Source organism: Crotalus tigris, unplaced genomic scaffold (assembly GCF_016545835.1).
Source record: "Crotalus tigris isolate CLP2741 ecotype Arizona unplaced genomic scaffold, ASM1654583v1 scf7180000020074.1721668, whole genome shotgun sequence".
Lineage (NCBI taxonomy): Eukaryota > Metazoa > Chordata > Lepidosauria > Squamata > Viperidae > Crotalus > Crotalus tigris.
In genome coordinates this window covers 345,723-358,883 of record NW_024097846.1, presented here as the reverse complement: position 1 = coordinate 358,883, position 13,161 = coordinate 345,723, and the positions used below count along the sequence as shown (strand labels likewise).

The 13,161-nt window shown below is 41.6% G+C and overlaps 1 protein-coding gene across 1 annotated transcript; it reads left to right on the top strand.

Annotated features, from left to right (window-relative positions):
- The first annotated feature begins 2,921 nt into the window (after positions 1 to 2,921).
- On the top strand, positions 2,922 to 13,161 carry KLHL41 (kelch like family member 41). Its single transcript, XM_039365423.1, has 6 exons — positions 2,922 to 4,108; positions 5,946 to 6,103; positions 6,196 to 6,303; positions 8,516 to 8,701; positions 10,696 to 10,842; positions 12,497 to 13,161. The coding sequence occupies exons 1-6, from the start codon at positions 2,999 to 3,001 to the stop codon at positions 12,606 to 12,608; spliced, it is 1,821 nt and encodes a 606-aa protein (XP_039221357.1). The 5' UTR covers positions 2,922 to 2,998; the 3' UTR covers positions 12,609 to 13,161.

Genomic DNA, 13,161 nt, shown 5'->3' with positions numbered 1-13,161 from the left:
TAATTTACTTTGTGGAATTAACTGCCATGGTGGGAATCTTCTCTGCCAAGTGGCTGACTAGTTTCTGAACTAAGAGAACCAGTAAGGGGAGAGTGACTTTCCCAGTGCTACTTAATCTTTCAACGACTTTTGATACCACCAACCATAGTATTCTTCTGAGACAGTGACAAGAATTAACTGAACTCTTAACTGTTAAGCAGTGGTTCTCCTTCCTGAAGAGTGTGTTCCAGTTGACAGAATTGGAAGGGAAGAGGTCAAAGCCTAGGGAGCTCCAGGTCACGGGGAATCTTTCCCTATTGTTCTACATCTTTGTGAAATCATTGGGAGAAGTCATTGGTGGCACAAGGTAATCTGGTATTTCATCAATATGTGGCTGATACAAAGTATTAGCCACAAGCAACCAGAACATCTCCAAGAAATGATTGAAGACTTTTTTTGGTAAAGAACACCAGTGTACAGTATTCTCTCCATCTGCCTTCCTTCCTTTAGGAAATGACATATATACTGCTAATGTCTTGACTTTAAACCAGCGGTTCTCAACCTGTGGGTCGGGACCCCATTTGGGGTCGAATGATCATTTCACGGGGGTCGCCAAACAACACAGTCCGCCATTTTTTCCCCCTTTTCCTTAGCTGTGCTACTCCCTTTTATTCTATTGGCTTTTGAAAGCCAATAGAATAGACTCTCTTGAATAGAGTCTAATTCTATTGGCTTTCAAAAGCCAATAGGAATTGTCTAGGCTGTCTCTGCCCTGCTGAACCCGCCAAAAACCCCAGTCTGCAAACGGTGCTGCAAGTTGTCTGCAGCGAAGGCAAGCTGTCTAGAAGTTTCCACCCCTCCCTGCTGAGCAACTACTAAAAATGTAAGTAAAAGAGGGCCAGGGGTGGGAGATGGGAGGCCGGCAGGCGCAGGGAGGGTTGCTGGCGTGCGTGAGGCCCGGCGGGTGCCTTACCTCCCTTGGGTTGGGCCAGCTGGTGGCCCAGCCGGTGGTCGGCCTGCGCCATCTCTGCCGCTTGCCAGCTACACCTCGGCCGGCACAGGGCGGCACCACGCATGCGTGGCGCTCCCAGGCAGGGAAAGTCCTCGACTTACGACCGGTTGGGTAGTTCTCGACTTATGACCGGTTGGGGGTCGCGGCACTAAAAAGGTTGAGAACCACTGCTTTAAATGCTTCCTCCCCCTCACAGAGTCTAAGATAGAATGTATTTTAACTCCTCCTATCAGAACCTCTTCCTCTTCAGCCAGTGGTTCCACCACCATCCAGTTATGGACATCCTTCCTGAACATGGCAGAAGTTGTGGTGGAGGACCTGAACCTGTCCCCAAAAGCTGATAGGGAGAAACAAACTTAGTCTGAACCCCAGCAAGAGAGAATGGCTGTGGATTCACAAGCCACCTGTTTGCAAAGCTAGTCTGAATACATAGTATATTGAGAAGACTAGCTAAATGTCAACATAGGTAGAATCAATTAGTAATACTGAAATCTTGCAAAATTCAGCAACATTTAATCTTCAGATCTAGCACTAACACTGCCAGTGAAGTCTAAAAATTATATATGTGAAATTCAGTACAATGTTTCAAACAAAAAGCTTTGAATAACATCCTGATCCAATGAAAATTAAAGACCATACAGATAGTCCTCAAGTTTCAACAGCAGATGGGACTGGGATTGCCATTACTAAGCAATGCAGTCATAAATGGCAATGTCACATGACCATATCACTTAGTGCTAGCAGCTCCAGTTGCCATCGTGACCCCAGGACAATGCAGGTCATTAATCAGGAGCCCTAGGGGTGGGGAGGTGCCACAGGTGGGCCAGTGGGGGTCATGGGTAGTGAAGGAGCTATGGGCAGTCACAGCTATGGGCCAGTGGGGGTCATGGGTAGTGAAGGAGCTATGGGCAGGCTACTACAGAGTATGAAATCCCTGAGATATCATACTCCACAGTGGGGCTATTCAGGAGAAAAAGCATTGGGAGCAACTTATATAGAGCAACTTGTTACCTGCCTTGCCGGCTTCCCTATTGACTGTTTGTGGGAAGCTGGCAGGGAAGGTAGCAAGTGGTAAATCACATGATTGTGAGGGTGATGCAATGGCTGCAGCTTCTCAGCCCAGTCATAAGTTCCCCCAGTTTGGTGCTGTTATAATTTTGAATAGTCGTGAACAAATGTTCGTAAGTCAAGGACTACCTATAGTACAGTACACTACTCAAGGTCACAAATACCTAATGCTTTGTTATGATTTCATTGATTCAGCTTAAGCCCTTTTCCTCTTTTCAGCCTATTTAGATTCATACATAATACAAAACACATCCTTAATTTGGTTGAGCATTCATGCCCAGACTGCTGCTATTCTCTGGATTGCTGTTTGAGACTCAACCCTAATTTTATCTTAAATCACTGCACGTGTTACAAAACAATGAGATGAATAATTCCAGTAATAGGCTAAAATAAATTCCCAAATTTACCCCCTAGCACAGCTTTTGGAGGAATTTGTTTTTATAGGCATGTAGATTGAAGATATTCGGTGAAATAATAATCTTTATAGGAGGTTTCAGTCATGTCTGGTTATTGGCCATCACCTGCTAACTTCCATCTTTTTTGGTTCATACTTGAGCTGAAGTATTAAGTGACACAAATGTTATAGAGACCAATTTCTTAGTCACTACATTCAAACCTAATTCTGCGCCGCTGCTAAGTCACAATGCTAAGTATACTTTACAAGTAACCTCCATCATTCAGCATGTGTAATAAGTAAAACTGATTCCCTAGTGACTAAAGCAACAGTTGCTTTTTTCAACATGACAGCTGCACGCTCCATTTTCCAACACCATCCATTCTGAATTCCAGCTAGTGAAACTCTGTACTATATTTAGTTGACCAGATTAAATTACAGAAGCTTCAAGCAGTGCAATGTACATTGATCTGCCTTTTTCAGGCAGACCTAGGTACCAACAAGAGGGGTTTCTTTTGTGCTTTGGTAGCCAAGCCTTCGAGAAAATGGATTCCCAGAGAGAACTTACTGAAGAACTTCGACTTTATCAATCCACTCTTCTTCAAGATGGCCTTAGGGAGCTTTTGGAAGAGAAAAAGTTTGTTGACTGCTCCCTAAAAGCAGGGGATAAAAGTTTGCCATGTCACAGACTGATCTTGTCAGCTTGTAGTCCTTATTTCCGCGAATTCTTCTTATCTGAGCAAAGTGAAGATAAAAAGAAAGAAGTAGTGCTGGATAATGTTGACCCAGCTATCCTTGATATGATTGTGAAATACCTTTATTCTGCAACTATCGACCTTAATGATTCTAATGTGCAAGATATTTTTGCTTTGGCCAGCCGCTTTCAAATTCCATCTATTTTTACTGTCTGTGTTTCTTATCTTCAGAAAAGGCTCGCTGTTGGCAATTGCTTGGCCATACTTAGGTTAGGTCTCCTCCTTGACTGCCCAAGACTTGCATTGTCTGCCCGTGATTTTGTGTCTGACCACTTTGTGAAAATTTGCAAAGAAGAGGACTTCATGCAGCTTGCTCCCCATGAACTTATTTCGATTATTTCACCAGACAGTCTGAATGTTGAAAAGGAGGAAGTCGTTTTCGAAGCTGTCATGAGATGGGTCAAGTCAGATAAAGAGAACCGGGTAAAGAGTCTTGAAGAAGTCTTTGACTGTATCCGTTTTCGCCTGATGGAGGAGAAGTACTTCAAGGACCACGTTGAGAAGGAAGACATCATTAAAAGCAACCCAGACCTTTCAAAAAAAATTAAAGTTATTAAAGATGCCTTTGGTGGGAAATTGCCTGAACCTACAAAAGCAGCAGGAAAGTCAGCCAAAGGAGAGGTTAACGGGGATGTAGGGAATGAAGATTTACTCCCCGGCTTCCTAAATGATGTTCCAAGGCACGGGATGTTTGTTAAAGATCTCATTCTTTTGATCAATGACACTGCCACTGTAGCTTATGACCCTACAGAAAACGAGTGTTATTTAGCAGCACTCTCAGAACTGATTCCCAGAAATCATTCCAGCATAGTCACAAAGCCAAAGCAGGTCTATGTGGTTGGAGGATTGTATGTGGATGAAGAGAACAAGGAACGGCCTTTCCAGTCATACTTCTTTCAGGTATACCTTTATTTCTTTAACTCAGGATAAGAAAATAGACAATAGTTCCATGTGTTAAAAATCTAACATCGATGTAGATGTTTAGTGCCTCGTTTTGATTCTTTCCAGTTCAGGGATGTATTCACATATATGCAAAAGGGTATATATTAGTTTAGCGTAATTTCTAGAGAATCTTTAGAACAATAGCATGTTCTAATCCAGTTTCCTCTATATTTTTCTGCTAAAACATTATCTTTGTGTGCAGCAAATTATGTGTGAAAATGAACCTGTATTGGTTTCATAAGAGATGTTATGGCACTGTCTGCTCTAAAATCACTGATCAGGTGGGTATTTAAACACTTGAATCAAGTCAGCTGGTGGCTGGTGGCCATGCTCAGTCCTGTCTTGTTAGTACCTTTGGCAAAAGGCCTGAAAGAAACTACTCATAGTTGTCATTACACAAGCTCTTTCATTTTTCTGCCAACTGTGAATAAGAACTGTACACAATCTTTTTGTATCCTCGTTCAAATGAATGTTTGAATGAGACTATGTCAACTTTAGTGAGGTTCTTGGTGTGTTTTTAAAAAAATGTTCTTGATTCCTTATTTTTACTCATTGCTTGCCTCAATCCATATCACATGGAGCTCTTCCATTTACACAGTTCCTTGCTCATTTCAAAATAAGAGATATACCAAAAAATAATTCCTCCTAAGTATATGTAGATAGATTTATGTATTTGGGCACATAAAATTACATTTGATCATCTCACTAGTCATCTATATAAAGTCCATTACACTATTGGCAAACATTTGCCCATCTCTGCATTAAGCTATAGTATTACTAAGTCATAGTTTAATGCAGAGATGGACAAATTTTGCTCTTTTATTTATTGGTAGAAAGGACTGGGGCCATCCAGGACAAACAATCTAATGATATCCTCCAAGGGAACAGAGACAGATGTTGTGTAGAATAATCAACAATGTCTTAACAAGCCCAATTGTTCACATGAGTTAGGATCAAGTAACAATTCAGAAACTATACTTATAAGATCTGATAGAAATGAAAAAGGCTTAATTTAAACTTAGAAATAAAAGCCTGCCTTCCTTTAAAGCAGCGGTTCTCAACCTATGGGTCGCCAAACAACACGATCCGCCATTTTTCCCCCTCGGGGTGGCGCCGCACATGCGCGCCGCGCATGGGGGCGCCGCGCATGCGTGCCGCGTCCGTGTGACAGGGGTCGCCGTCACACAAAGGTTGAGAACCGCTGCTTTAAAGCAACTGCTGACACTTTTAAAGAAGTGGATTTCATTCCTTCCACATATATTCTTTTTTTGCAGGGCAAATCTTTGAACTCAGTCTACTCTTGGGAGTGCTTTTGCTTAGCTTTGGAGGCAAATGCTTAACATTCTAAGGAAACTGAAAAGCCCAAGAAAAGCAAAACTCAACATAGGTTCTGCCTAGAAAAATTTGCAGGAGTGGCCACCTTTGGCCACTTTGGCCACTTTAAGACCTGTGGACTTCAACTCCCAGAATTCCCCAGCCAGCCATTTGGGAGTTGAAGTTCACAGGTCTTAAAGTCATCAAGATTGGACACCCGTGCCCTAAAGCCTTGAAGGACTCAGGGGAGTGATTTTCAAAGGATGCATTGACACCCACAAATACATGGAAGGGGGATGGAAATGAAATGGGGAAATGCTGGAAGCCAGAAGTCTCAGGGTTAAGACATAATGTGCTTGTTTCCAGATCTGAAAGTAAAAAGTGACGGGATGTGCTAAAATGTTTATATAATGCTGCTGTGAGCTGTTTTTAATATGCACAGCACATTTGCTAACCATCTTCATTCTACATTTTAATCCAGCTGGACACCATTACATCTGAATGGATTGGCCTGCCTCCCCTGCCTTCTGCCAGATGCTTGTTTGGACTGGGAGAATCAGAGAACAAAGTCTATGTAATTGCAGGCAAAGATCTCCAAACTGAGGAGTCTCTGGATTCAGTCTTATGTTACGATCCAGAGTAAGTTGCTTAACACTGATTTGTTTGACAAGGTATCTAATTGATTGCCTATTAGATTGAAAAGCCTCACGGATGTCCCTTTTCCCTCCCAGGTCAGTCAAGTGGAATGAAGTCAAAAAGTTCCCCCTGAAAGTATATGGCCATGCTACTGCTTCACATAATGGAGCTATATATTGCCTTGGAGGAAAGACAGATGATAAGTGAGTACTGGACAGCTTCAAGAGTGTCGCAAGTATTCCCCACCCCAAATTATCCACACAACTATTTGCTCTGGTTAAAATCCTATTAACAGCTGAGGCTTGCAGCTGAGGTCAGTGTAAACCTTAGTTGCTTTCAAGATCAATGCAGATATTCATCACAGGGAAGGAAAAGGCTTTGAAGATCTGATGACTGATCTGTATATTGTATGTGTATTGGCCCAGACTTGACATTCAAGATGAGTGAAGTTTCGGTTACTCTTTATTTAGATTTCCCAGTGCTGATTTTGGAAGTGTGAAGCCCCATTTCTGCAATGTTCTGAGGAAGATGTTGTTGTAGTGTAGAACTATTAATTCAGTGATTTAACAAGTGTTTAGATTTGCAGTTTTATCATCCAGTAAATCAGAGGATAGAGTAACAAGTGTAGAGATAAATTGTACCTTGAACAAAGTAACACTGTAGGCATGAAAGCTAACAGAACAATATTGATTTTTTAAGAATAAAAATAAGCAATTCATTAGGCACAAACCCAGTGCCTGGCACTGATATAAAAATTAGAAATAACTCACAAATAATATAAAACAGGAATCAGTTCATGTTTGTTTTTACATTCACATTCAGGTTCAACAGTTGGTTTCCATTAACCTTAAGGATTTTATTTTATTATTCCTGACCATCTAATTTTCTGAAATCATCACAGCAGTGGTATAGGAAATCTTCATTAACTAGCCATGGCAATAAAACAATACATCCAGAAATTTGCAATCAAGCTATATCAGAAAATATTTGAGTGGAAAATACCCAAAAGAAGAAGAAGTGCTATAGTAACAGAAATAACTAGTTTTTAACTTTAGAATTCCAAGGGCTTTGTCTGATCTTTAATAAGGATGCATATAAAATAGAAGGTATTTTTTGTTTTAAGCTTGGGATGAAACAATTCTACCTGAAATGTTTCATTTTGTGTAAATAGAAAACATGAAATTCATCAAATGTAACAGAACAAAATTTGAAGAAAGAACTCTGAACAAGCTTCTTTGTTCCCTTATTTTTTACCCATAATATTTAGGCAGAGTGGTGATCCACATTGATATCTGCCACCTAACTACAGAAAACTTTTTACAGGGATTATTTTAAAAATTGAGAACATCACAAATTTCCCATAGGAACACAAAGGCAGCCATCCTTTTTGAGCTCTGAAAAGTTCAACAGCAACAAGGCACAACAGAATGTACACTGTGACTACAGAGATACAAATACTCTCCAAACTAACATGACCAGTAGCTTTTATATTTTTATCCTGTACTCTGAAAACTCAGTATCACAAATGTATGCACAGAGCACATACTGCTTTCACACTATATCTCAGTGATCACCAACATAATTGTTGCATTTACTCTATAGAGCCTGAAAGCCAAAACAGCATTAGTTATAGTCAGGGGTAGGCAACCTTGGTTCTTTTATGACTCGTGGACTTCAACTCCCAGAATTCCTGAGCCAGCCATGCTGAGGAGAAATGGAGAGGTTTCCATGCTGAGCCATGCTGGCTCAGGAATTCTGGGCATTGCAGTCCACGAGTCATAAAAGAGCCAAGGTTGCCTACTCCTGAGTTATGTTTATATATTGCCCAGTTGGCATATACTGTTTGTTAATGGCTACCCATCAACAAAAGAAAATATAGCAGAGAATATTGCATATGTATAGAACAGAGCGCATATCAAATAATTTTTTGAAAAAAGCATCAGGCAGGTCAGCAAGCAACTGAGAGCAATTTTCATTAGTGCATTGTTAAAAATCGGGCATTTGGGATGGGATGGTCTGCCTGCAGGGCTAGCCTATTTCCCCATCCAGCTGAGTCCGTGACTTATCACCCTTCCCATGTACATCAGACAAGAAATATGACCAGATGAGCTCCTTCTACTTTATTGTAAAGCCACCTTAACAGACCCTTGCAAGTCTGATCTCCTGCCCCGTCTCCTTTTACAGCCTGAGAGGTTAGGGAGGGTCCCTCCTGAGACTCTTTCTCTGCCCATTATGCAGTTGCAGGTTGAACCCTCTCTTATCTGATGTTTCCCCAAGCGGCATTTCTTCCCCATGTTTTTCAAGGACTTTCTCGCATAGGATTGCTGGCACCCAATCCAATTTGTCTTAAGTATGTGCTTCGATCATTGCTGTTGTCCCCGTTTTTCAAACTGTTGATTTTCTTCTCGTATACAGAAAATGCACAAACAGAGTATTCATCTACAATTCCAAGCGGGGAGACTGGCGCGATCTGCCTCCCATGAAACTGGCCCGCTCCATGTTTGGTGTTGCCATCCACAAAGGGAAAATTGTGGTTGCCGGAGGTGTTACCGAAGAAGGCCTCTCGGCTTCAGTTGAAGCCCTTGATCTCACCACTAACAAGTTAGTCTACAATCCATCAATTCTTGTTTAATAGCACAGTTTAGGGCCACCATTAATACTTCCTTTGGGGCCCATCAGAATCCTTACCCCTTTATTTATAAATGCAATCAACGTCTTTAAATGGTATAAATATTGTCGCAGTATCTGGCAGTACAGAGCATGGGTAGGTAAGACCAGGAGTGAGTCACAGACTTCTGCCAGTTTAATTGTGGGAGGTCGGCAGAGAAGATCCCACATTATGATTGCATGACTGCAGGATGCTGCAACTGTTGTAAGTATGAGCTAGTTGTCAAACACCCAAATCACGATCAAGTGACAATGGGGACATTCCAGTGGCAGCAACTTTTGGAGACCCGCGGTAAACTCCCCTTGTTCAGCAGTGTTGTAATTGTGAATTATTGCTGAATGAGAAGGTCATAACCTGAGGACTATCTGTATTGTGAACTGGTCTGGAAATATCAATTACTAGGATACAGTATTATAAACATTGTAGCCGGTCCTATGTTGTACGATCTGATCTAAGGAAATAATTTTCACCATACAAGGCTGTGTGTTTCCATCCGCATGCATGTGGGTATGTGCATCTAAAGCACGTTATTACATATTTAAGCTCAGAACATTTTTCAGTAGATGGTCATACTCTTTTGAGCAGAACTATATGCTTTAATTGAATCTGTTTTGCCTTTTCTGAAAAAATTTGTTCTTTATTAATGTACATCTAACTTTATTCAGCCTGTCCACTTCTTAAAACCGTTTCATTCTGACAAATTATTTTGCTTTTAAAAAACAAACAGTTCTTAGTGCAATGCAGTCGTATGTATTCTATTAATTAAAGCACTTAAAAAAATCTCTCGTGGTAGAATAATACATACAGGTATGTAAAGGTATTTTTACTTATCTACATTTCCTACAAGATGCTACAACTATTATCTTTTCCTTTTGTTAACAGAAGGGAACTAGTACAGCATAATCAAATAACTTTGCTAAACAATATTGCAGTGAATATCAATAACAAAACCCCAAATCCAAAAGCCAGCATATTAAAGAGCATAAAGCCAGGGCTCACCAACCACATGCTCTATCTCCCATCCTGACTAAACACCTTGGGGGGGAGGAAACATATTTTAAAGTTTTCTTGAATGCTAACAGGATTGGGGCCATCCAAATCTCTGGGAAGAGGGTAGGGAGAGGAGATTGTTCCAAAGGGCAGGTGCTCCTACATCCCATCAAATGGTATTGTCTGAAGTGTGGGGCCTGAGCCATTATGAAACAGTAAGTGGGGACAAGCAAAGTAACTGGAAATAAGTATGTCTGCAAATTACCTGAATATGTGTTATTTGGGGCTTTGTAGATGATAAACAGCATCTTGAGTTGTACTTGCAAATCTAATAGGAACCAGCACAATTTGTAAAATAGTGATATAATGAGAACATACTGTGGTATGTCTCAAATTATCCACACCACTGCATTCTGCACCAACTACATCAGTGATGGCGAATCTTTTAGACACCGAGTGCCCCAAAACTGCCCCACCCTGCACTGCCCCACCCCTGCCCTTGCCCCGCCCCCACCCGCAGGGCCACCCACCACCTCCACGATCCGCCGCAGATCACCCCGGCAGCCCAGTAGTGCCATGGCTGCCACGCTGTCCACCCGTGCCCCACAGCATAATCTGTTTGCGACGGGGCGCAAGGGCAGAGTCTTGTCCCCACTGCCATGTCCTTGGCTGTGCTACTCCAGGCGGGGCATGCCTGGGGGGGCGACTGTCCTCCAGGGGGGCTGGTGTGGAGGGGGTTGTGGGGGAGGCGGGACTGGGGCGATGGCACGTGTGCCCACAGAGGGCTCCAAATGCTGCCTCTGGCACTCGTGCCATAGGTTCACCACCACTGAACTACATCTTCAGAGGCATGTTACAGATACCCCCCTCCTTTTTAGAAAAAAACATACTCAAACGTTATATTCTAAAACTGAATGTTTTATTCATTAAATTGCAGGTGGGAAGTTATGCCAGAATTCCCCCAGGAGAGAAGTTCCATTAGCTTAGTTGAATTGTCTGGATCCTTGTATGCGATTGGAGGCTTTGCAATGGTTCAGCTTGAATCAAAGGAATTTGCTCCTAATGAAGTTAATGACATCTGGAAGTAAGCTTGTTTCAAATATTTTGTTTCAATTGGCTAACTCAAGAGATTCAAGTTATTCGTATTAGTTATATGTAGGATAACATAGAGTAAAACTCCACTAAAATCTTTAGAAGTACTAAATGAAGACTTGATTTTGCGTTGCCTATTTTTGGTTTTGCTTGAACATATTCTACATATTACATCATTTTAATACCTCTCATAAAAGCATAGTATTAAAAACATCAAATTACATAGCAAAACTGCATGCAGAAAAAAATTTTTTTTATAGAGAGCTACTATATATTTTTTTCCTGAGTGCACTGAGTTTTTGTTTTGGCATAGCAAGGCCTGGATTCAAAAGGAGATCTGTGCTCATCTCTAATTCCTATGACCGATGTCAGGAAACTCCCACTTGCCCACCACAACTTTTTCACAACAGGCTTTAAAATAATGCCTGTCTCTGCACCGTGAGGTAACGTTTTTGGACGCTCATGACAGGGAGGCTACCTTCTTGAAAATCAGCCCTGAGCCAACCAAACTGAAAAAGCGCACCTGCTCTTACTAGAGACTTTGAAAGCAGGGATCTCAAATACAAGTGCCTGAGCCTTTTCATGTATTGATGCGAAAGACTCTTAAATTCTTGTGATGCACATAGTAAAAGAATGCAGTAATAATAATGAGCCAATCACTCAGCCAACTGACCTCACAGGGTTGTTATGGAGAAAACAAGAGCAGGAAGAAGTATTATGTATTTTTCTCACCTGGAGTTTACTTAAAAAGTAATAAAAGCTGGGATTAAAAAAAATAATAAATAAATATGCTGACTCCCAGCAATCTGGGAGAATGAGGAAGCAAGGTGATTCCAGCTGAGACGTAAGCTGAGGCTTGCTGTCCCGGGAAGCACCACCACTGCAGCTTCACAGTGTAAAGTACAGCTGTGTGCTTGGCAGGGTAGGCTGAGGGCAACTGCCCTCCTAACCCTGCATTAAGGTTCCATTGCTGCAGGGCCAAGAGCTATTCCCATTGGCACCTCTGCGCTCCTTGCAACAGCTTAACAGTTCCCAGGAAATCCTGGTTGAAAGCTTGTGTGTATGTGAGACAGAGAAAGAAAGAGAGGAGGGAGGGAGGGAGGGAGGGAGAGAGGAAAGGAAGGAAGGAAGGAAGGAAGGAAGGAAGGAAGGAAGGAAGGAAGGAAGGAAGGAAGGAAGGAAGGAAGGAAGGAAGGAAAAAGATCAGGAGCACATGCAGACAGATGCATGAGAGTAGAAAATGTGCATTGGATACAGCATTTGAAAACACATGAACTAACTGTAAGTCTGAAACTTGGGGAGAAACTTTGAGGACAGGAAGATAGAAATGAGTGAAGAGTTGGCAGAAAAGATGAGGACAGTTCAGACAAATTGAAGCACTTGGGGATTTTAGATAGATGCAAGATTCAGAAACAAAAGCAGGAGGGTTAATATTCCTTTTCAAGACAGGCATTCAGAAGGAAGACGGCATATTGGAATGTCTATTTCCTTGGGTAGCTTGTTACATTCTTAGACTAGCAATTATTCTACAATATCTGTATTAATATAAGACAGGATGCTAAAAAAAAGAAACTTGGAGTTACTGGGTACAGATAGCTTGGAAAAAAGCTAAAGGGCCCCACTTATATAACTCTTTGTTCCTGCAGGTATGACGATGAGAAGAAAGAGTGGTGCGGCATGTTGAAAGAAATCCGCTATGCATCTGGAGCCTCTTGCCTTTCTATTGGCCTAAATATGTTTAAGCTATCAAAGCTGTAAACTAAGTGGCTACTTGATAACAGATGAGGATTTTTTTTTAATAGTCTCTAGTTTTGCTGTTTAAGCCTACCTTGTACAGAGAGTGGTAACTTCAGTTAAGTATTTTGTCTTAAATGTCTATTAACTTCTGTTAAGTATTAGATCCTCCCAACTAACTATATCAGTGGTTCTCAACCTGTGGGTCGGGACCCCATTTGGAGTCGAACGACCATTTCACGGGGGTCGCCAAGCCATGCTGTCCACCATTTTTTTCCCTTTTCCCTAGCTGTCCTACTCCCTCTTATTGGTGGCCACACCCATTTGGGGGTCACCACAACATGGGGAACTGTACTATGGGTCACGGCATTAGAAAGGTTGAGAACCACTGAACTATATGATGGTGAATGAGTTCGGCTATAAACAGCAGTGAATGAAATTGAATTTAACAAAAAAATTATCTTGGAGATTAGACCTTGGACTTCTGTTTTAAAATAAACATCAAAGTTGAAATAAACAACAGTATGACTCCTCTGATTATAGAAAAGGAGTTCGCTGCCAGCAGTTTGCCCTTCTA